Raw genomic sequence first — 24,043 nt, forward strand, 5'->3', positions numbered from 1 at the left:
TACTAAACTGAGGACATGCTATACTAACTCTGAACCTGCTGCATATTATATACTAAACTGAGGACATGCTATACTAACTCTGAACCTGCTGCATATTATATACTAAACCGAGGACATGCTATACTAACTCTGAACCTGCTGCATATTATATACTAAACCGAGGACATGCTATACTAACTCTGAACCTGCTGCATATTATATACTAAACTGAGGACATGCTATACTAACTCTGAACCTGCTGCATATTATATACTAAACCGAGGACATGCTATACTAACTCTGAACCTGCTGCATATTATATACTAAACTGAGGACATGCTATACTAACTCTGAACCTACTGCATATTATATACTAAACTGAGGACATGCTATACTAACTCTGAACCTGCTGCATATTATATACTAAACTGAGGGCATGCTATACTAACTCTGAACCTGCTGCATATTATATACTAAACCGAGGACATGCTATACTAACTCTGAACCTGCTGCATATTATATACTAAACCGAGGACATGCTATACTAACTCTGAACCTGCTGCATATTATATACTAAACCGAGGACATGCTATACTAACTCTGAACCTACTGCATATTATATACTAAACTGAGGGCATGCTATACCAACTCTGAACCTGCTGCATATTATATACTAAACTGAGGTCATGCTATACTAACTCTGAACCTACTGCATATTATATACTAAACTGAGGGCATGCTATACTAACTCTGAACCTGCTGCATATTATATACTAAACTGAGGACATGCTATACCAACTCTGAACCTGCTGCATATTATATACTAAACCGAGGACATGCTATACTAACTCTGAACCTACTGCATATTATATACTAAACTGAGGACATGCTATACTAACTCTGAACCTGCTGCATATGATATACTAAACTGAGGACATGCTATACCAACTCTGAACCTGCTGCATATTATATACTAAACTGAGGACATGCTATACTAACTCTGAACCTACTGCATATTATATACTAAACTGAGGACATGCTATACTAACTCTGAACCTGCTGCATATTATATACTAAACTGAGGACATGCTATATTAACTCTGAACCTGCTGCTTATTATATACTAAACTGAGGACATGCTATACTAACTCTGAACCTGCTGCATATTATATACTAAACTGAGGGCATGCTATACTAACTCTGAACCTGCTGCATATTATATACTAAACTGAGGACATGCTATACTAACTCTGAACCTGCTGCATATTATATACTAAACTGAGGGCATGCTATACTAACTCTGAACCTGCTGCATATTATATACTAAACTGAGGACATGCTATACTAACTCTGAACCTGCTGCATATTATATACTAAACTGAGGACATGCTATACTAACTCTGAACCTGCTGCATATTATATACTAAACTGAGGACATGCTATACTAACTCTGAACCTGCTGCTTATTATATACTAAACTGAGGACATGCTATACTAACTCTGAACCTGCTGCATATTATATACTAAACTGAGGACATGCTATACTAACTCTGAACCTACTGCATATTATATACTAAACTGAGGACATGCTATACTAACTCTGAACCTATGGCATACTATAGACTAAACTGAGGGCATACTACATACTAACTCTGAACCTGCTGCATATTATATACTAAACTGAGGACATGCTATACTAACTCTGAACCTATGGCATACTATACACTAAACTGAGGGCATACTACATACTAACTCTGAACTGTGCACTAGCTGATACTAACTTGTGACTCCTGTAATACTGGGGGATTTTCCTTCCAGCAATAACTATTTAGATGGATAGCGGTAAATGATTTTGTTACCCCAAACTCTCCGCCCAAGACTGAGAGAGACGCCTGGGGTACATACTGAGTAACCGCGAATCCCACAGCCAAAAACAAGGGCGGTGGGATAATAGTGGATGTCCATTGCTTCCGCAGTTGAGATCCTAACTGATCAACTAGGTGCGTTACAATAAGCTGGGTACGGGCTCTGGACGGCCTAGCTGGCATGGAGGAACTGGGAGCAGAAGATAGAGGTATGGGATCTGCTTTTGCACAAATGCCTTGGTTTCTATTCCGTAAATCCGCACAATTCTCGACCTGGTTGACCCCTAGCGTTACGTCCTCGTAAGCCTTCTAAATGGTCAATATAATGGCCGATGTGTCTCCATATATTCCCCTGACCTTATATACTCTTACCTCTCCCTCCCCTTCTATGTCAGTCCATGTCATGCCTTTCAACTCCTTCCTAGCTGGTCTTTGTCTCCATGCTGCATAATTCAGAGGATACTTACCTCACGGTAGGATGTCCTCTAGGTTGACTCGTTCCCTCCACATTCTTCCTCATGTGCCTAGGTGACGTCCTCTCCATTACATTGGTGTATGACCGGGCTATTCCCTCCTCTCCACTGTTATAGAGCCGAGGTCGCCTCCGCCCGTGTTTATTGGATGATGAACAGGATTTAATAAAAAAGAGATTGAACCATAATTTTATATATTACGTTGCTGTGCGTTTTCCGTTTTTTTGGGGTGGTGTCTGAGTTTATTCACACACAGCAGTGACTGATTAGGAGCAAAATATTTCATTGGTGTTGATTTACTGTTAACCCTTTAAAGGACCCATGATGTAGCTGTACGCCATGGGTCCGATCCCTAAGCTGCGGGGTCTCTGCTATTTTTAAATAGCAGAGACCCGCGGCACATGTATGCGATCAGCGTAAGGCTGATCGCATACTTCTTACCTTTCAGATGCCGTGGTCAAATGTGACCACGGCATCTGCGCGCTTCCGGTCCGGTAACAGCGTTCCCCGGCTGAGATCGGGGGACCTGTTACCACGATCTAATTGACCGAAGCCTCAGGCCGGCTGCAGTCAATTAGATGTATATATCAATACAGGCCACTAGGTGGCAGCCTTGTATTGATATAGTGCAAATGAAGTCTTCATTGATGGCTATTTAGCCATCACTGAATACTATGGGCAATCTAATGATTGCCAGTTATTGTCACCGAAGGGGACTTAAAAAAAGTGGGTGAATAAAGGGTTCACTTTGCTTTTATCTACCGAAGTTCAAAATCACCCCCCTTTCCTTAAAATAAAAATACTTAACTAATAAAAAAAATAAACATCATGGGCATCGCCACATGCGAAAATGCCCATACTATTAAAATATAACAATATTAATGGCATACAGCAAATGGTGTAGTAGGGGAAAAAAATTAAAACAGCCAATTTGAAATATATAAAAACCTTTATCAGAATTGCGTCTTTTCCCAATTCTACCCCATTTGGAATTTTTTCCCCGCTCCCTACTACATGGTATGCAACCGTAAATGGTGCCATTAGAAAGTACAACTTGCAACTTGTCCTGCAAAAAATAAGCCCTCATAAGGCTATGCGAATGGAAAAATAAAAAAGTTAGGACTATGGGAAGGCGAAAAAAAAAATGCAAAAATGGAAAATCCCAGGGTCCTTAGTTCGGTCAGACCGGGTGGTACGGATTCATTATGTCCTGTGCGGTCGGTCACTGGCGTCTTTCTGATCTCACCTTTTGGACATGTTGGCTGACTAAGTACAGGGCAAATACCGGGATGTATCAGTCGCACTGGTGCCACCCCAAGAAAGGGCTGAACTGAACACTGTTCTCCAAAGCTGGTAATCTGTTTATCCCACATGCTTTATACTGCAGCCCAGTGGCACAGAAGCCATAAGTAATGCATAAATGAATTCAGCAATGTCAGGAGCGACTTGAGGCTTTACAAGTCAACCTCTGGTCAGAATTAGGGTCCATTCACACATCCGTAGTGTATTGCGGATCCGCAATACACCCGGCCGTCATCACCATAGAACTGCCTATTCTTGTCGGCAATTGCGGACAAGAATAGGACATCTTCTATTTTTTTCCGGAGACGCAGATCGGAAGATCGGGGGCGTGGCTCCGGAAATGCCGATGCGGACAGCACATGTCCGCATCCATTCCTGCCCTAAAGGGAATGAATGGGTCCGCACCCGTTCCGCAATTTGCGGAACGGATACAGACCCATTCTACGGACGTGTGAATGGAGCCTCAAGGTCAGGAATAGTCTTCAAGTGTCATTTTGGAAAGAAGCTGGAGAAGGGAATGTCATTCACACAGTCAGGAAATTAAAGCCGATCTGTCAGCAGATCTGTCCCTATGACACCGGCTGACCTGTTACTTTTGAGGTGATGTCACAAGTGGGTGAGACGTTAAAAACTTCCCTGTAGGGTCTATGGCCAGTCCGTCCCTGATTTACACACATCATACATTATAATCACTCCCCTGTAGAATTCCCTACAGATCTGCCGAGAAAAGAAACGTGAGCTCTGGCTCCACCTGGTGGACAACAAGAATATGACTGCACAGATAAAGGTGGTCCTTCTTCACACAACCTTCATCAGTTTGGCCCTGTCTGTCCATCCAGATACTCTTTTAAGGGGGGTTCTTTTCTAAGTAAGTGCTGAGGGTCTCTGCAGAGAGACGCTCCCCTACTTGAAAACCCTCTTCAGTGCATTATACTGAGGGGCTATTGGTTAAGAGACTACAGGGGACCAGATTGGTACCTGTGCAGGGTATGAAGTCACCCACCGCTGCTGGGCGGTCCGGGGTGGATAGGACGTTGTTACCAGCAGGTGCAGCATTGCACGTGCCACACAACGCAGACATGAACCACAGGGTCCTAGTCACGTCATTCCAGCCCTATGTAAATAATGAGAAGCTGCTTATCTAACACTTCGCACAGCTGAGGATTTGTTACAGTCACAGATACATTTTACCTGCACTGAAACATTATAAGAAATCTTTGAGACTGGAGAGAGATCAGTGCTCGTCTAGACTGGATACAACTGTACCAAACCCTCAGCAGGTTAGAAAACATTTGGGGCTCTGAATGTACGCAAGAATGTTTCCATTCACTGACATCAAGTACAGATCTTGAAAACGGAGGGATATTTACTTAAAATTTAATGCAGAAATTGGTGTAAATTATAGGATGCGTAGATTTCGATGTCTACTGGCAAAAGTGATTACGAGTCTATTAGAAAGTGTCAGACTCCTGCAGTTCACAGGCCGCAGGGAGACGGGTCCGACGTGTGGGGTTATAAGGGGGAGAGGAGAGGGCAGCCTCCAACTAAACAGGCACCGCATACAGCATGTCCCCCGGAAAATACAAAGTCCAGGCGCCATTTACACAATTCTACCAGCAAACCACATTAATAACGTCTGATACAGCGAGGACACTCACTATTCTGCCGGTGCAGTCACTGTGTACATACATTACTTCTCCTGTACTGATCCTGAGTTACATCCTGTATTATACTCCAGAGCTGCACTCACTATTCTGCCGGTGCAGTCACTGTGTACATACATTACTTCTCCTGTACTGATCCTGAGTTACATCCTGTATTATACTCCAGAGCTGCACTCACTATTCTGCTGGTGCAGTCACTGTGTACATACATTACTTATCCTGTACTGATCCTGAGTTACATCCTGTATTATACTCCAGAGCTGCACTCACTATTCTGCTGGTGCAGTCACTGTGTACATACATTACTTATCCTGTACTGATCCTCAGTTACATCCTGTATTATACTCCAGAGCTGCACTCACTATTCTGCAGGTGCAGTCACTGTGTACATACATTACTTATCCTGTACTGATCCTCAGTTACATCCTGTATTATACTCCAGAGCTGCACTCACTATTCTGCTGGTGCAGTCACTGTGTACATACATTACTTATCCTGTACTGATCCTCAGTTACATCCTGTATTATACTCCAGAGCTGCACTCACTATTCTGCTGGTGCAGTCACTGTGTACATACATTACTTATCCTGTACTGACCCTGAGTTACATCCTGTATTATACTGCAGAGCTGCACTCACTATTCTGCTGGTGCAGACACTGTGCACATACATTACTTATCCTGTACTGATCCTGAGTTACATCCTGTATTATACTCCAGAGCTGCACTCACTATTCTGCTGGTGCAGTCACTGTGTACATACATTACTTATCCTGTACTGATCCTGAGTTACATCCTGTATTATACTCCAGAGCTGCACTCACTATTCTGCTGGTGCAGTCACTGTGTACATACATTACTTATCCTGTACTGATCCTGAGTTACATCCTGTATTACACTCCAGAGCTGCACTCACTATTCTGCTGGTGCACTCACTGTGTACATACATTACTTATCCTGTACTGATCCTGAGTTACATCCTGTATTATACTCCAGAGCTGCACTCACTATTCTGCTGGTGCAGTCACTGTGTACATGCATTACTTATCCTGTACTGATCCTGAGTTACATCCTGTATTATACTCCAGAGCTGCACTCACTATTCTGCTGGTGCAGTCACTGTGTACCTACATTACTTATCCTGTACTGATCCTGAGTTACATCCTGTATTATACTCCAGAGCTGCACTCACTATTCTGCTGGTGCAGTCACTGTGTACATACATTACTTATCCTGTACTGATCCTGAGTTACATCCTGTATTATACTCCAGAGCTGCACTCACTATTCTGCTGGTGCAGTCACTGTGTACATATATTACTTATCCTGTACTATATCCTGTATTATACTCCAGAGCTGCACTCACTATTCTGCTGGTGCAGTTACTGTGTACATACATTACTTATCCTGTACTGATCCTGAGTTACATCCTGTATTATACTCCAGAGCTGCACTCACTATTCTGCTGGTGCAGTCACTGTGTACATACATTACTTATCCTGTACTGATCCTGAGTTACATACTGTATTATACTCCAGAGCTGCACTCACTATTCTGCTGGTGCAGTCACTATGTACATACATTACTTATCCTGTACCGATCCTGAGTTACATCCTGTATTATACTCCAGAGCTGCACTCACTATTCTGCTGGTGCAGTCACTGTGTACATACATTACTTATCCTGTACTGATCCTGAGTTACATCCTGTATTATACTCCAGACCTGCACTCACTATTCTGCAGTTAGAAACCAGCAGGAAGACGTCATGAGGACATTCCACCTAACAGGCATCAAGAAAGCAACAAAACTTTGAAGGCTGCTCTGGATGTGACTGGAGTAAATGTACAGCATTATAACTCCCCACAACTGCAATACGAACGGTGGTCCCAATCCTCTGAAAATAAAGCTGACAATTACCTCGTGTCTACAAATACGTGTAACTTATATTACAGAAGACGAGCCCAAGAGCTTACTCTCCACATACTGCAGCCTGAGGCGCAGACCCCCGCTTACCTTTTTCCCCTTCTTGCTGTCATCTTCCATCTCTCACCTGCAGAGTCTCCTCCTCCTGCGGTCCTGGGCGGCAGATGACGAGCGGGCAGAGGTGGGGGGTGGTGTCGCTGTCGCCCGTGATGGGGAGGTCAATGACATGCCTGCAGCCCAGCAGCCACAGGTGAAGGACTGTGAAAATATGGAGCCGTCTGGTGGGAGCGGCCGCCCAGCAGGATGTGGGGGAGGCAGACTCGTAGGAGCAAGATGACTGGAGCCGTGGAACTGGAAACTAGTGACAGCATCCACGTGTGACCCGCATCTGGAACAGAAAACATGGACGTCACTGGGGGCGAGGGAGAAAACCAAAGAGCGAGAGAAGAGGACAGACAATAGTGAGACACACTGGTGATAGGAGGAGGGGACAGATAATAGTGAGACACACTGGTGACAGGAGGGGACAGATAATAGTGAGACACACTGGTGATAGGAGGAGGGGACAGATAATAGTGAGACACACTGGTGACAGGAGGAGGGGACAGATAAGAGTGAGACACACTGGTGATAGGAGGAGGGGACAGATAATAGTGACACACACTGGTGATAGGAGGGGCAGATAATAGTGAGACACACTGGTGATAGGAGGAGGGGACAGATAATAGTGAGACACACTGGTGACAGGAGGGGACAGATAATAGTGAGACACACTGGTGATAGGAGGAGGGGACAGATAAGAGTGAGACACACTGGTGACAGGAGGGGACAGATAATAGTGAGACACACTGGTGATAGGAGGGGACAGATAATGGTGGGACACACTGGTGACAGGAGAGGACAGATAATGGTGGGACACACTGGGACAGGAGGAGGGGACAGATAACAGTGAGACACACTGGTGACAGGATGAGGGGACAGATAAGAGTGAGACACACTGGTGATAGGAGGAGGGGACAGATAATAGTGAGACACACTGGTGATAGGAGGGGCAGATAATAGTGGGACACACTGGTGATAGGAGGGGCAGATAATGGTGAGACACACTGGTGATAGGAGGGGCAGATAATAGTGAGACACACTGGTGATAGGAGGAGGGGACAGATAAGAGTGAGACACACTGGTGATAGGAGGAGGGGACAGATAATAGTGAGACACACTGGTGACAGGAGGAGGGGACAGATAATAGTGAGACACACTGGGACAGGAGGAGGGGACAGATAATAGTGAGACACACACCGGTGACAGGATGAGGGGACAGATAAGAGTGAGACACACTGGTGACAGGAGGGGCAGATAATGGTGAGACACACTGGTGATAGGAGGGGCAGATAATAGTGAGACACACTGGTGATAGGAGGAGGGGACAGATAAGAGTGAGACACACTGGTGATAGGAGGAGGGGACAGATAATAGTGAGACACACTGGTGACAGGAGGAGGGGACAGATAATAGTGAGACACACTGGGACAGGAGGAGGGGACAGATAATAGTGAGACACACACCGGTGACAGGATGAGGGGACAGATAAGAGTGAGACACACTGGTGACAGGAGGGGCAGATAATGGTGGGACACACTGGTGATAGGAGGGGCAGATAATAGTGGGACACACTGGTGATAGGAGGGGCAGATAATGGTGGGACACACTGGTGATAGGAGGGGCAGATAATAGTGGGACACACTGGTGATAGGAGGGGCAGATAATGGTGGGACACACTGGTGACAGGAAGGGACAGTTAATGGTGGGCACTCAGTAGTGCAGGGTGCACTGGGGGTCACTCACAGTCCCCCTCTCAGGCGTCCTCCTCTTCCTCTCGCCGGGCGCCACAGATTCTTTGCAAGTCTCCTGCCATGTTGGGTGTAGACTTCCCAGCATCCAGCGCAACAAGAAAAGTGTGTGAGGGGACGGGGCGTGGCGGGAGGACTGACGTCATCCACCCGGCCGGAGTGAGCGGAAGTATTTGAACTCCATGGTAAATGTGTCGTGAGAGGGTGGAGTTTACAGGACCGTTATCCGCCATCTTACTGGAGGCAGGTCAGCCAACGAGAGGAGAGACGCCGTCAGGTGAGCAGAAGGCTGCCCTGTGGATGTGGACTGGACATACATGTGCGCAGTCATAGGTCTCCGTGACAAGTGCACGGGGAGGTGAGGGGACAGTAATGACTGTGACACAGGGGGAGGTGAGGGAACACTGATGACTGTGACACAGGGGGAGGTGAGGGGACACTGATGACTGTGACACAGGGGGAGGTGAGGGGACACTGATGACTGACACACGGGGAGGTGAGGGGACACTGATGACTGTGACACATGGGGAAGGTGAGGGGACACTGATGACTGTGACACACGGGGAGATGAGGGGACACTGATGACTGTGACACACGGGGAGATGAGGGGACACTGATGACTGTGACACGGGGGGAGGTGAGGGGACACTGATGACTGTGACACGGGGGGAGGTGAGGGGACACTGATGACTGACACACGGGGAGGTGAGGGGACACTGATGACTGTGACACATGGGGAAGGTGAGGGGACACTGATGACTGTGACACGGGGGGAGGTGAGGGAACAGTGATGACTGTGACACAGGGGGAGGTGAGGGGACACTGATGACTGACACACGGGGAGGTGAGGGGACACTGATGACTGTGACACATGGGGAAGGTGAGGGGACACTGATGACTGTGACACGGGGGGAGGTGAGGGGACACTGATGACTGTGACACATGGGGAGGTGAGGGGACACTGATGACTGTGACACGGGGGGAGGTGAGGGGACACTGATGACTGTGACACGGGGGGAGGTGAGGGGACACTGATGACTGTGACACATGGGGAGGTGAGGGGACACTGACTGTGACACGGGGGGAGGTGAGGGGACACTGATGACTGTGACACGGGGGGAGGTGAGGGGACACTGATGACTGTGACACGGGGGGAGGTGAGGGGACACTGATGACTGACACATGGGGAGGTGAGGGGACACTGATGACTGTGACACGGGGGGAGGTGAGGGGACAGTAATGACTATGACACGGGGGGAGGTGAGGGGACACTGATGACTGTGACACGGGGGGAGGTGAGGGGACACTGATGACTGTGACACGGGGGGAGGTGAGGGGACACTGATGACTGTGACACAGGAGGGGGCAGTAATCCAGGTGACACCTGTTGAGCTGGTATCGGGGGCCCCTACAGATTTGGGGGTGACCCCCGTGTCTCCGCAGATCATGTCCACGCTGTTCCCGTCGCTCTTCCCACAAGTCACGGAGTCGCTGTGGTTTAACCTGGATCGGCCGTGTGTGGATGAGAACGAGCTCCAGCAGCAGGAGCAGCAGCACCAGGCCTGGGTGAGTGCAGGTGGCAGCCCCCCGCCAGACCCTCGCCCCCCAGCACTAATGGCACCTGTCTCCACAGCTGCAGAGCATCGCAGAAAAAGACAACAACCTGGTGCCGATAGGAAAGCCTGCCTCCGAGGTGAGAGCTGTAATAATAACGGTATAATGGATGGGGAAGGGGGGGGGGGGGGTTAGATTAGTCGCCTTGTTCTGTCTGGGGGTGAATCATGCGGAGTGGCCGACGTCACCCTGCTGTGTACGGGCACCTAACATGTGACATGCTGATCTTCACTCCAGTCACACCCAGAGCTGCATTCACAACTCTGCTGTTATGTCATGTTTCATACTCTTGTCACATCCAGAGCTGCCTTCATAATTCTGCTGTTACGTGATGTCTCGTATTCTAGTCACACCCAGAGCTACATTCACAATTCTGCTGTTATGTCATGCCTCATTCTCTTTTAGCGTTCAGAGCTGCATTTACAATTCAGCTGTTGCATCATGTTTCATACTCCACTCACATCCAGAGCTGCAGGCTGTACAGCTCGGTCGATCTCCCATGATGCATTGCACTCTGCCTCAGTTTGAGGTGTAGTCCTGATGGAAGCACCAGCTCTCCCACAATGCACTGCAGCAGTGATGCGGCCTGTGACGTCATGTTCCGCGTCCGGTCAGGTCCGGGGTCGTTCCATGTAGTAGTAACGGCGCCCCCTTGTGTTTTGCCAGCCTTACGACGAGGAGGAAGAGGAGGATGACGAGGATGATGAGGACAGTGAGGAAGACTCTGAGGATGACGAGGACATGCAGGACATGGACGAGATGAATGACTACAACGAGTCTCCAGACGACGGCGAGATTGAGGTGAGCGGACGCCCGATCCCGTGACGTCTCCGCGGGTCCAGGACTCACTTGTCTTCCTCTTCCTCAGGCCGACATGGAGGGAGCGGAGCAGGACCAGGACCAGTGGATGATCTGAGGACCCGCACCGGACATGCGGGGGACTGACTGTTGTATTTGCTGTGATCTGCTGATATTTATTGATTCTACAATAAATGTTTATGGTGTTTTTTAGCTGCTCGCTCTCTTCTTCTCATATCCTCTTCTAGGCTCGGGTCACTGATTGTCAGCCTCTGTGTGTAAGCAGTGACAGCAAGCAGAGATCTTAGAATGCGGAAGAAAAACACTAAACATGTTGCAGGATTTATTTACGTAAAGTCAGGAACCCCCTTTAACCCCGAACAGTTTTTTGTAAATTCTGTTTTAGTATATTGTTGGCTTTCTTTTTACTGCGATGCAGGTGACAACTTTGTGCCTTTCTTTGGATGGAAATTAGCGTGTTTTACAGCGTCCACCAGTCTGAGAAAACGGCGACACCGGACGGTGGTTGAAAGATTGGTTTTAAAGAAGACCTTTCACCTGTATAAACTATGTGAACTGAGTATGCTGCCATATAGAGCGGCGCCCGGGGATCTCACTGCACTTACTATTATCCCCGGGCGCCGCTCCGTTCTCCCGTTATGCCCTCCGGTACCTTTGCTCTTTAAGTTATAGTAGGCGGGTCTTCCCTTGTCCTGTGGGCGTCTCCTTCTCCTAGGCTGCAGCGCTGGCCAATCGCAGCGCACAGCTCACAGCCTGGGAGAAAAAAACCTCTCGGGCTGTGAGCTGTGCGCTGAGATTGGCCACTGCTACAGCCTAGGAGAAGGAGACGCCCACAGGACAAGGGAAGACCCGCCTACTATAACTTAAAAAGCAAAGATACTGGAGCCTATAACGGGAGAACGGAGCGGCGCCCGGGGATAATAGTAAGTGCAGTGAGATCCCCGGGCGCCGCTCTATATGGCAGCATACTCGGTTCACATAGTTTATACAGGTGACAGGTCCTCTTTAAAGGCTCCGCGCAGGGTGTTCCTTCCTCCTGATTACCTAGTAGGATTTGACCACACAGCGCCACCGTGGCCGTTCAGGACGCAGCCGAGAATCGCAAGGTCAATTAGGCCACTGGCTATACAGTTCGGTAGTGTGTCACGGTCATCAGCGTCCCCTCATCTCCCCGCGTGTGTCACGGTCATCAGCGTCCCCTCATCTCCCCGCGTGTGTCACGGTCATCAGCGTCCCCTCATCTCCCCGCGTGTGTCACGGTCATCAGCGTCCCCTCATCTCCCCGCGTGTGTCACGGTCATCAGCGTCCCCTCATCTCCCCGCGTGTGTCACGGTCATCAGCGTCCCCTCATCTCCTGCGGTATTGAAGGTTATGCGCAGCCATTAACAATGAAGACAGGCTGAACAGTGCAGTCTGCATTCATTAAATTAAAGGCCGCTGCGACCTGGACGGATGTTTGTGCCGAGTGGTCGTAGCCCTAGGTATCCTCTATGGCAGGTGGAGCTATGCTGAGCGTGGTATGGCAGTATTAATCACGGAAAACGCAGACCATCGCAACGTCCAAGGAGGAAAGAAAATCAAGTTTCATATAGGATTCAGCCAAAACAGTGGCACTGTGAACGGCTTCCTGACGTGTCTACCCTCCTAGATAGTCCACATACAGTGTAAAGAGCCACAGAAACTCAGCCACGAAGTGGAGACGACGTAAAGCTGCAGAGCGGGGTCTCCGAGTGCTGAGGAGCAAGTGCATTAAAGTCCCAGCGCTCTGGTGACTCCATAACCGCAGAGTCCGGACCTCCTCCGCCATCAGCACAAGAACTGTGCCGGGAGCTTCATGGCCGCAGCATGGCAGCCTTCCATCACCGAGCACAATGCCAGGCGTGGGGTGGAGGGGGTAAAGCCACCACTGGACTCTGGAGCAGAGGAGACGTCTTCTGTGCACTGACCAATCACTCCTCTGTATCTGGCGTCTGGTGAACGTTACCTGCCTGACTGCATTGTGCAGCTGTAAGACCTGATGGGGGGGGGGGGGGGGGTCTTCAGGGGTCGGTGTAGGAGGGGCTAATGCTATGGGGGGGTCTTCAGGGTCGGTGTAGGAGGGGCTAATACTATGGGGGGGTCTTCAGGGGTTGGTGTAGGAGTGGCTAATGCTATGGTGGGGTCGGTGTAGGAGGGGCTAATGCTATGGGGGTCGGTGTATGAGGGGCAATGCTATGGGGGGTCTTCAGGGTTGGTGTAGGAGGGGCTAATGCTATGGTGGGGTATTCAGGGGTCGGTGTAGGCGGGGCAATGCTATGGGGGGGTCTTCAGGGTCGGTGTAGGAGGGGCTAATGCTATGGTGGGGTCTTCAGGGGTCGGTGTAGGAGGGGCAATGCTATGGTGGGGTCGGTGTAGGAGGGGCTAATGCTATGGGGGGTCGGTGTAGGAGGGGCTAATGCTATGGTGGGGTCTTCAGGGGTCGGTGTAGGAGGGGCAATGCTATGGTGGGGTCTTCAGGGGTCGGCCTCGGGCCCTTAGTTCCAGTGAAGGGAAATCTTAATTCTTCAGCAGACAAGACATTGTGGACAGTTGTAAGGGGACAGTTTGGGGAAGGCCCTTTTCTGCTCCTCCATGACTGCACCCGCTGCACAAGCTCCATATAGACATGGCTGGAGGAGTCTGGAAGAACCTGACCTCAACCCCATCCAACACCAGAGACTGCGAGCCGGGCCCTCTCCTCCAACAGCAGGGTCTGACCTCTCAAATGTTCCTCTGGACGAAGGGGCAAAAATTCCCCAAATCTTGTACAAATCCTTCCCAGAGGAGTATGGGGGGGGGGGGACTCCCTATTAATGCCTGTGGATGTAGAATGGGAGGTGATGACGGCTCCTGGAGGTGGGATGTGGGGGTCCTGACTGCGCGGAGCTGCTCTCACAGCGTCAGCCTCTGTTCATATTAAAATAGTCTGAGGTGCAGCGAAAGCTCCTGGTGCACGTACAGAACGTGTTCAGAGGGCCCCATCCTACAGAAGGCTGAAATGTAATGTGAGCAGAGCCGTAGCAGAGAGGGAGGAGCGCCGCCATGGCAGCCTCTGCAGGGAGGGGGAATCGCACAGTGCGTGTTCAGAATAAGGCTCCATTCACACATCCGCAATTCCATTTTGCGGAACGGAATTGTGGACCCATACATTTCAAATCACGATGTGTGGCCCCACACTTCCGATCCAGAAAAAAATAGAACATGTCCTATTCTCTTAGTGCCGGCAATGTGCGATCCGCAAAATGCGGAACGCACATTGCCGCTGTCCGTGTTTTGTGGATCCGCAAAACACACACAGATGTGTGAATGGACCCTGAACCGTATTCCACCCTCCAGCTGCAGCCCCCTCAGCTACACACAGCCTGCTGGGACTTGTAGTGAGGACACATCTCAGAGTCTGGGCCCAAGGGCTATGGCTGCCATATTCATGAATACAGAATTGGTGGAATGTCTGATCGTCCAGTCACCCAGCGGAGGTTGTGTATGATGTGAACGGATGTAGCAGAGCAGAGTTTGTCTCAAACCGTTCACAATACATAAGGCTATCCATAGTTTTACATAGGACTGCAGGAGATTCCGCCGCATTGTGCCTATAATTTTCGGATGTTTGTGGGGGATATGTACATGGATATGTTCTGCGTTCAATTTTGCACTGAAAATTTGCAGTGTGAACCCTGCCCAAGGACTGGACCAGTGAGCAGCCCCTGCCCAGACACCGTGGGGTGCAGGGTGGACCCCTCTATTAGTAAGTGGGGGTACTTATTCTGAAGGCCCTTTATTACGGGGAATGACCTTTGGATTTAGCAGGTGATGTGTACAGACCCCATATAGATAATAGGACAATGTCTCTAAAGCCTGCAGTCCCTTCCTTCATCCCTCTGCCCTGGAGCCCCAAATAGAGACCCCAGCACCTCAGCTCTGCATGTGCGCAGACTCTCCCTGCGCCCTCTGCTGTATGACGTGAGTACTGCATCCATCCAGACCGTACCATTCTCGGCCTCCGGAGGGGGGTCCGCCTCTTTTAACTCGACTTTCCCCACAGCACTGGGCACAGATTAGATAAAACCTTCGCACCGAACGACATAATAAACCGCGCTGTGTCTGTGATCCCCCGGCGGGAGTCGTAGACGGCGTAGTGTCCGCTCCTATCATCCTGTGGTTACAGTGGGGCGGCCGGGAGGAAGGAAGGAAGCGGCGGTGCGCGGAGCCGGGGAGCTCAGTCTGCACCACGTGGCGGCGGAGCTCGGGTGAGCGGCGGGCTGAGGCCGGTGTCTGGGAGGATGATGGGCGTCCGCAGAGCTGACCTGGTGGGTAAATGACCGGCTGTACGTAATAAGCTTATTACAAGCCATCTGTACATTATACAGAATAGTATCTATATACCCTATAATAAATGTGGGGTCATGTGACGACTCGTTATATTACTTGTGACGGTGTGATGTCATCTGACGCCTTTCGCTCTGTATCTGGTCCCATGAGCTGTGAGGTTACAGCCCAGCATGTGTTGGGTGTAAGGCTGTGTTCACATTTGCCACATCTGCTGCAGATTTTCTCGTGGATTTCTTGCTGTGTATTTGCCCGAGTAAATTCTGTATATTCGGTTTGCATCTTGTGGCATCTTGTCATGTGTGTCTGCTGCAGCGTGATCGCCGCCACAACAAGTGATTGCAGATTTCATGCACACAGCTGTGCCCATATTGTGGCCCGCATTCTGGAAGGTGCGGCACGAGCGCTCCCGTGGGTGCATGCACTACTTTTTTGACCACGGACCCATTCAAGTTGATTGGGTCTGGATCCATCTGCGGAAAGCGTACGGATGTCGCCCGTGCGTTGTGGACCGCAAACTGACAGCCGTGTGCATGAGCCCTTAAGGGGATTGTCCTGACAACTTGGGATTGACCCGTAAAAAAGAATCCCCCGCCGCTCCGGTTCTTCCAGCACATCTCTACTTACCTGGCTGCAGCACTGACGTCATGTTGACAACACGTAACCGCTGCAGCCAATCACCGGCCTCAGCAGTGCACTGAAGACTAACAAAGTAGATGAGGTTTTACCAAGATTCTCCATTGGTCGTGTGACTGACATTAAATCGCACAGGGTGCTGCTGGGTATAATGGTTCTGTACTGGTCATGTGACCTGGCACATGGGGCAGCTCTTCCAGCATGGTGGGGCTTGTAGTAGTCCTGTCCATTCCTGTAGACGCTGCGAGATCATCCCTGGGACGGTTTGAGGCCTCTCCCTGCTGCATCGGGGGGAGGTTATAGAAATCCCAGACACCTGTTGTGTGTTATATGGACGCTATAGAGCGGTATTATATCTGCAGGACCCCAGCATTTATTCTGATTCTTTTCCTCAGCTGTATCCGCCATGATGCAATAAAACCACACAACGTACACCTGGCTGACGGAGGTCACAGACAGCAGGAGGACGGTGCAGCTGGATCAGAAGGTAAGATGGCGGGATATCGCTGGGGGTGAGCGGGTGCAGCTCTTCCAGCATGGTGGGGCTTGTAGTAGTCCTCTCCATTCCTGTAGACGCTGCGAGATCAGCCCTGGGACGGTTTGAGGCCTCTCCCTGCTGCATCGGGGGAAGGTTATAGAAATCCCAGACACTACACTGTCCTCATCAGCGCTGACGCCCCCTATTGGAGGCTCTCCTGTCCTCAGCAGCGCTGACGCCCCCTATTGGAGGCTCTTCTCTCCTGTCCTCATCAGCGCTGACGCCCCCTATTGGAGGCTCTTCTCTCCTGTCCTCAGCAGCGCTGACCCCCCCCTATTGGAGGCTTTTCAGTTCTATCTCTTGGCCCGATAGGACTTTGCGCTTCACGTTTACTTTCATGTCTTTCAGGAGATGGACTGTCTGACGCCTCGGTGGTGGAGCTGCGTACAAGGTGGGTATGATCCTCGGGAAGCTCCTCAGGGCAGCTCTTCCAGCATGGTGGGGCTTGTAGTAGTCCTGTCCATTCCTGTAGACGCTGCGAGATCATCCCTGGGACGGTTTGAGGCCTCTCCCTGCTGCATCGGGGGGAGGTTATAGAAATCCCAGACACCTGTTGTGTGTTATATGGACGCTATAGGGCGGTATTATATCTGCAGGACCCCAGCATTTACTCTGATTCTTTTCCTCAGCTGTATCCGCCATGATGCAATAAAACCACACAATGTACACCTGGCTGATGGAGGTCACAGACAGCAGGAGGACGGTGCAGCTGGATCGGAAGGTAAGATGGCGGGATATTGCTGGGGATGAGCGGGTGCAGCTCTTCCAGCATGGTGGGGCTTGTAGTAGTCCTGTCCATTCCTATAGACCTGGGATGGCCAACCTTGCATACACAAAGTGGCAAAAACAAACAAATGTATGACCACCAGGAGCCACAAGCTATACATTTACACAAGAGTCGCCATATTTTCCATTTCGTCCACCATGACGGCTTAATGACCTCTGTAAGTGCAGGAACACAGAGTTTAAAAGGCCACCACCCGCTCTCACCCTCAGTGTTTCCTGTCCCTACAGGGGGGACCTCACAGAGAGACCTCCTGTTGGAGGTGAGAAGACTACAGCATTTGTTATTTTTAGTACCTTTTGGGATCGCATATCCCTTCCCTCCGGCGGCTTAGTCCTAAGCTGGGCAGAGGAGGATTATGGAGCGGATCTCGTTCCTGCTCTTGCGGGGGGCCTGAATCCCTCCCCAAAGCGCAGGGTCCCCCTTTTCCTTCCTGAAGGAAGCTGACCGTGCACCCGTCGAACACGCTGCTCGCGGACCCATTGTGTAAAGCCACAGCGTCGTTCCTTGTTCTGGCGGGCAGATGGTTGAGGGGGCGGAGCTATGAGCCAGGACGCGCGCGCACAAAGATGACGTCAGACGCCGCATCCATCGCTGCAAGGCGGGAGATTTGAAAGGACTAGCGTCCCAGTAAAGGCTCCTGCTCCCGGCCCCCGATACCCCTGCAGACCAGATGGACTCTACAGATACCTACTCGGCTGCTCAGATCGGGAGTTCCCCTGTGGGGGAAGAAAAATATGTATCCTGTTATGCTACCTCTTGCAATAGCTTACCGGGTTGCTCCTCTTTTAGGGAATTAAAGAGCCCAGAACTAAGGCCAAAATCCCTAGGTGCGCTACTTGTGGCAAAAGATTGCCGGCAAATCATAAAAAGAAGCTCTGCCAAGTCTGCGTTAAAGAGGAGCAACCATCCATACTTACGGAGGTCAAATCAAGGATTCAGAGCGAGATAAAATCCTCGCTAGCGTCTCTAAGATCTGCCCCTCCGCCTGCGAAATAAACTGCGAGTGTCCGTTCCATCCTCCTCTGAATCAGAGGACCTGGACGAAGACGCTTCCACCTCTAGACAGAACGTAGACGCACTGTCAGAGGGAGAGATGGTGGAGGACAGGAAAAAGTATTTATTTTCTTCTGAAGAGATGGAGGAATTATTGGGCCCCGTAAGGGCAACCATGGGCAAAGAGGAGGTACAAAAACCCTGATCGGTCCAAGACGAGATGTTTGGGGGGCTCAGAGCCTAGTATTTCCAGTAAACGAAAATATAAAGGATATGATCATGGATGAGTGGACGGACCCTGAGAGGAGACTGGGGGTCCCCAGAGGATTCAAAAATAGATTACTCTTTGACCCAACCGACACCCAAATATTTAACGAAATTCCGAAAATCGACATCCAGTTGGCAAAGGTGGTCAAGAAGACCTCCCTTCCCTTTGAGGAATCCTCACAATTACAGGATCCGATGGAGAGAAAGGTGGATTCTCTCCTGAGAAAGTCCTGGGAAGCATCCATGTTCGGTATAAAAACCAACATGGCTGCAACCTCCGTAGCTAGATCCATGTACTTGTGGCTTAACGAGCATGAAAACCATATTAACCTCCTCAGGACCGCCGTACGCAGGATTGCGTCTTTGCGGCGGCCCTGCTCTTCTGGGTGGACGCGCCGGTGCGTCCTCTCGCGAGACGCGAGATTTCCTGTGAACGCGCGCACACAGGCGCGCGCGTTCACAGGATCGGAAGGTAAGCGAGTGGATATCCAGCCTGCCAGCGGCGATCGTTCATTGTAGGACCTCAGGAAACATGACAGGTGCTGCGGAAATTCACATTTTTGTACCATAGTTTGTAAATGCTATAACTTTTACCCAAACAATTTTTTTTTTTTTTTTTTTACCCAAACATTTTTTTTTAATCAAAGACATGTAGAACAATAAATTTAGAGCAAAATTTATATATGGATGTCGTTTTTTTTTGCAAAATTTTACAACTGAAAGTGAAAAATGTCATTTTTTTGCAAAAAAATCGTTAAATTTCGATTAATAACAAAAAAAGTAAAAATGCCAGCAGCAATGAAATACCACCAAATGAAAGCTCTATTAGTGAGAAGAAAAGGAGGTAAAATTCATTTGGGTGGTAAGTTGCATGACCGAGCAATAAACGGTGAAAGTAGTGTAGGTCAGAAGTGTAAAAAGTGGCCTGGTCTTTCAGGGTGTTTAAGCTATAGGGGCTGAGGTGGTTAAGAATAAAACCCAGAGAGAGGAAATTCTAAATTCCATTCCTCTCCTCAAATCAGCTACAGCATTTTTGGCGGCTGTCTCAGCCGAGTCTGTGAGGTTTGCCGCCAAGGATGCTGCTCTTTAAAATTCTGCAAGGAGGGCCCTGTGGATGAAATCTTGGGGAGGCGATAGAGCATAATTTTGACTTTGACGCTCTATCACTTTTTCAGGGGAATATGTTTTTGGTCCCGTACTGGATTCTATACTCGAGAAAGCAGCCGATAAAAAGGGATTCCCTGAGGAAAACAAGAAGCCCTTTCGTCCCTTTAACACCCAATCCAGGTCCTATAGGGGGAAACGGGTAGGTGGAGCTACCAAAGGGGAAAGGGCAGAGGTTTCCTCCTTAATCCCCAAAACAAACAGCCTAACAAGCAATGACTCCAGAGTGGGAGGAAGGTTGAGGAGATTTCCAACCTTTTGGGAAACCAGAACCCCTGGACCGTGGATATTTAAAAAAAAAAATGGTTATCGGATAGAATTTTCCTCTATCCCTCCAAAAAAGTTTCGGATAACCTCACAGCTCAAAAGTTCTGGAAAGGATTTGGCAGGGCGTTTTGCAGTTGATATAGTCAGGCACTAAAGGTCCCTTATTCAGAAGAAGGAAGGGGCTATTATTCCAACCTGTTTTTGGTACAGAAGCCAGACGGCGCCTTTCGTACCATCGTAAACCTGAAGGGGTTAAATGCGTCCATTGTTTACAGGAGGTTCAAAATGGAATCTATAACGTCTATCACTCCTCTAATCCAAGCAGGAGATTACATGACGTCCATAGATTCAAAGGACGTTTACTATCCCGTCCCGATACACGAAAACTCTCAAAAATATCTCAGGTTTGCCCCGTTAGACAGCACCGGAGTGGTAAACCACTTCCAGTTAACGGCTCTACCCTTCGGAATTTCCTCAGCCCCGAGAGTTTTCACAAAGCTAGTAGTGGAAATGATCTCTCCTCTCAGATCAGAGGGAATAAAAATCTTCTCGTATCTAGACTATTAGCTTATTCTGGGAAAATCAAAGTCCGAGGCGTCCAGACTCCCCAACTACCTAATTCATCGGTTTTCAGAGTTGGGCTGTATAATAAATCGGAGAAAATCTTGCCTGGTCCCATCAACAAAGATGAAATTCCAAGGAGTACTTTTAGATTCAAGAGCTCAGATGACATCTCTTCCTCAGGAAAAATTAATATCCTTCATCGGAAAAACAAAAAAATTTCAGGGCCAGACCAAGTGCTACATACGCAATGCCATGAGTCTATTGGGAACAATGACCTCCTGTATCACATCGGTATTGTGGTCCCAGGCTCATACCAAGATGATCCAGTCCTGGATCCCGAAGAATTGGGACAAGAAACAGTCCTCCTTAGAGAAAAAGATATCCATCCCCATTCACGTAAGATCAGATTTTGAATTGTTGGATAGAAAAGACAAACCTGTCAAAAGGTGTAAGTTGGATAAAGGCTCCAGAGATTCAGGTGTTCACGGACGCAAGGGGGCGAGAGTAGGTTCCTCAAACTACCAGGGCAGATGACCTAAAAGCAAGATTTTCAAACTACCGAGAACTGAGGGCAATCTGGGAGACGCTAAGGTCATCCCAAAAGATAGTACTCGGAAAGCACCTGAAGATTCTCTCCGACAATGTGACGGCAGTAGCCTACTTAAAACACCAGGGAGGCACGAGAGCTCCAAGTCTAGAAGAACTGGCAAGGAGAATATTCTTTTGGGCGGAAAAAAATGTATCCTCCATCACGGCTATTCATTTAAAAGGTACGGAAAATATACAAGCAGACTTCCTCAGCAGAAGGACCATAGATCCTGGGGAATGGTCCCTAAATCCAGAGGTGTTCAGACAGATCTCCAAAAGGTGTGGAACCCCTCAGATAGATCTCTTCGCAGCAAAAGAAAATGCGAAGGTCGGGCCCTTTTGCTCCCTAAACCCCAGGAAAAACCCTTGGGCGGTGGACGCATTCTCGATCAGATGGACCTGGGATCTCGCCTATGCCTTCCCTCCGTGGGCATTAATCCCCCAGAGTACTACAAAAGATGAGGTCCGACCCGGTAACAGTGATCCTAGTTGTCCCATACTGGACAAAGAGAAACTGGTTCCCGATATTAAAGGAATTGGCGCTGGAGGAACCATGAAGAAGTCCCCTCCGAGGACATTTTATCGCAGGGTCCGATCCTCCATCAGAATCCAGGACTATTCAAATTGTCAGCATGGATCCTGAGCGCGAGGTATTAAAAAGTAGAGGTCTTTCCGAAAAGGTCATCAATACCCTTAAATCCAGCAGGAAAAAAGTCACCTCCGTGATATATCTTAAGATCTGGAGGAAATACTGCAACAGGCTGGGTCTGAACCCTCCGGTAAATTCTCCCCCAAACATCCTAAATATTCTTGATTTTCTCCAAAGGGGCTGGATTTGGGCTTGAGACCTAGTACACTTAAAGTACAGATCTTGGCCTTAGGCCTCATGCACACGACCGTTTTTTTTTTACGGTCCGCAAAAACGGGGTCCGTGATCCTTGACCGTTTTTTCGTCCGTGGGTCTTCCTTGATTTTTGGAGGATCCACGGACACGAAAAAACAGTCGTTTTGGTGTCCGCCAGGCCGTGCAGAGCCAAACGGATCTGTCCTGAATTACAATGCAAGTCAATGGGGACGGATCCGTTTGACGTTGACACAATATGGTGCAATTTCAAACGGATCCGTCCCCCATTGACTTTCAATGTAAAGTCAGGAGTTAATATACCATAGGATCGGAGTTTTCTCCAATCCGATGGTATATTTTAACTTTAAGCGTCCCCATCACCATGGGAACGCCTCTGTTAGAATATACTGTCGGATATGAGTTACATCGTAATCCGACAGTATATTCTAACACAGAGGCGTTCCCATAGTGATGGGGACGCTTCTAGTTAGAATATACTACAAACTGTGTACATGACTGCTGCCTGGCAGCACCCGATCTTTTACAGGGGGCTGTGATCAGCACAATTAACCCTTCAGGTGCCGCATCTGAAGGGGTTAATTGTGCGTATCATAGCCCCCTGTAAGAGATCAGGGGCTGCCAGGCAGCAGGGGGCAGACCCCCCACCCTCCCCAGTTTGAATATCATTGGTGGCCAGTGTGCGGCCTCCCCGCCCCCCCCTCCGTCGGCCCCCCTCTATTGTAATATCATTGGTGGCCAGTGTGCGGCCTCCCCTCCCCCCCCCCCCCCTCTATTGTAATTTCATTGGTGGCCAGTGGGCGGCCTCCCCTCTTTCCCCCCCGCCCGATCATTGGTGGGAGCTGGGGCTCCGATCGGTAACCATGGCAACCAGGACGCTACTGCAGGCCTGGTTGCCATGGTTACTTAGCAATATTAGAAGCATCACTTCATACTTACCTGCTGGCTTCTGCGATGTGTGTTCGGCCGGGAGCTCCTCCTACTGGTAAGTGACAGATCAATGCGCTGCACAGACCTGTCACTTACCAGTAGGAGGAGCTCCCGGCCGGACACACATCGCAGAAGCCAGCAGGTAAGTATGATGCTTCTAATATTGTAGTATTGCTAAGTAACCATGGCAACCAGGCCTGCAGTAGCGTCCTGGTTGCCATGGTTACCGATCGGAGCCCCAGAGCGATTAAACTGGGACTCCGATCGGAATCTCCGCTGCCACCAATGATCGGGGGGGAGGGGAGGCCGCACACTGGCCACCAATGAAATTACAATAGAGGGAGGGCGGGGGAGGGGAGGCCGCACACTGGCCACCAATGATATTACAATAGGGGGGGGGCCGCACACTGGCCACCAATGATATTCAAACTGGGGAGGGAGGGGGGTCTGCCCCCTGCTGCCTGGCAGCCCCTGATCTCTTACAGGGGGCTATGATACGCACAATTAACCCCTTCAGGTGCAGCACCTGAGGGGTTAATTGTGCGGATCACAGCCCCCTGTAAGAGATCGGGTGCTGCCAGGCAGCAGGGGGCAGTCATGTACACAGTTCTCAG

The 24,043-nt window shown here is 49.5% G+C and overlaps 2 protein-coding genes and 3 non-coding genes across 6 annotated transcripts in view; 4 read left to right on the plus strand and 1 right to left on the minus strand.

Annotated features, from left to right (window-relative positions):
• CCM2 (CCM2 scaffold protein) overlaps positions 1 to 9,182 on the minus strand; it is a 29,696-nt gene extending 20,514 nt beyond the window's left edge. For both annotated transcript variants that reach the window (XM_040431428.1, XM_040431427.1), the window contains exons 1-2: positions 9,051 to 9,182; positions 7,296 to 7,593 (exon numbers count right to left, since the gene is read on the minus strand). In XM_040431428.1, the coding sequence (XP_040287362.1) occupies positions 7,296 to 7,325 (30 nt within the window). In that variant the 5' untranslated portion in view covers positions 7,326 to 7,593; positions 9,051 to 9,182. The remainder of the gene's footprint in view (positions 1 to 7,295; positions 7,594 to 9,050) is intronic.
• Positions 9,176 to 11,678, plus strand: ANAPC15 (anaphase promoting complex subunit 15). Its single transcript, XM_040431433.1, has 5 exons — positions 9,176 to 9,332; positions 10,470 to 10,621; positions 10,689 to 10,748; positions 11,336 to 11,470; positions 11,538 to 11,678. Exons 1-5 carry the CDS (start codon positions 9,245 to 9,247, stop codon positions 11,583 to 11,585), a joined length of 483 nt encoding a protein of 160 aa, XP_040287367.1. The 5' UTR covers positions 9,176 to 9,244; the 3' UTR covers positions 11,586 to 11,678.
• A 4,976-nt stretch (positions 11,679 to 16,654) lies between these two features.
• LOC121002977 lies at positions 16,655 to 16,787 on the plus strand. The gene has a single exon (XR_005779378.1). It is a non-coding gene; the product is annotated as a small nucleolar RNA SNORA9 (small nucleolar RNA).
• A 202-nt stretch (positions 16,788 to 16,989) lies between these two features.
• On the plus strand, positions 16,990 to 17,122 carry LOC121002984. Its single transcript, XR_005779382.1, has one exon. It is a non-coding gene; the product is annotated as a small nucleolar RNA SNORA9 (small nucleolar RNA).
• A 304-nt stretch (positions 17,123 to 17,426) lies between these two features.
• On the plus strand, positions 17,427 to 17,559 carry LOC121002979. The gene has a single exon (XR_005779379.1). It is a non-coding gene; the product is annotated as a small nucleolar RNA SNORA9 (small nucleolar RNA).
• Positions 17,560 to 24,043: the final 6,484 nt, after the last annotated feature.

Source organism: Bufo bufo, chromosome 5, assembly GCF_905171765.1.
Source record: "Bufo bufo chromosome 5, aBufBuf1.1, whole genome shotgun sequence".
Taxonomy (NCBI): Eukaryota; Metazoa; Chordata; class Amphibia; order Anura; family Bufonidae; genus Bufo; species Bufo bufo.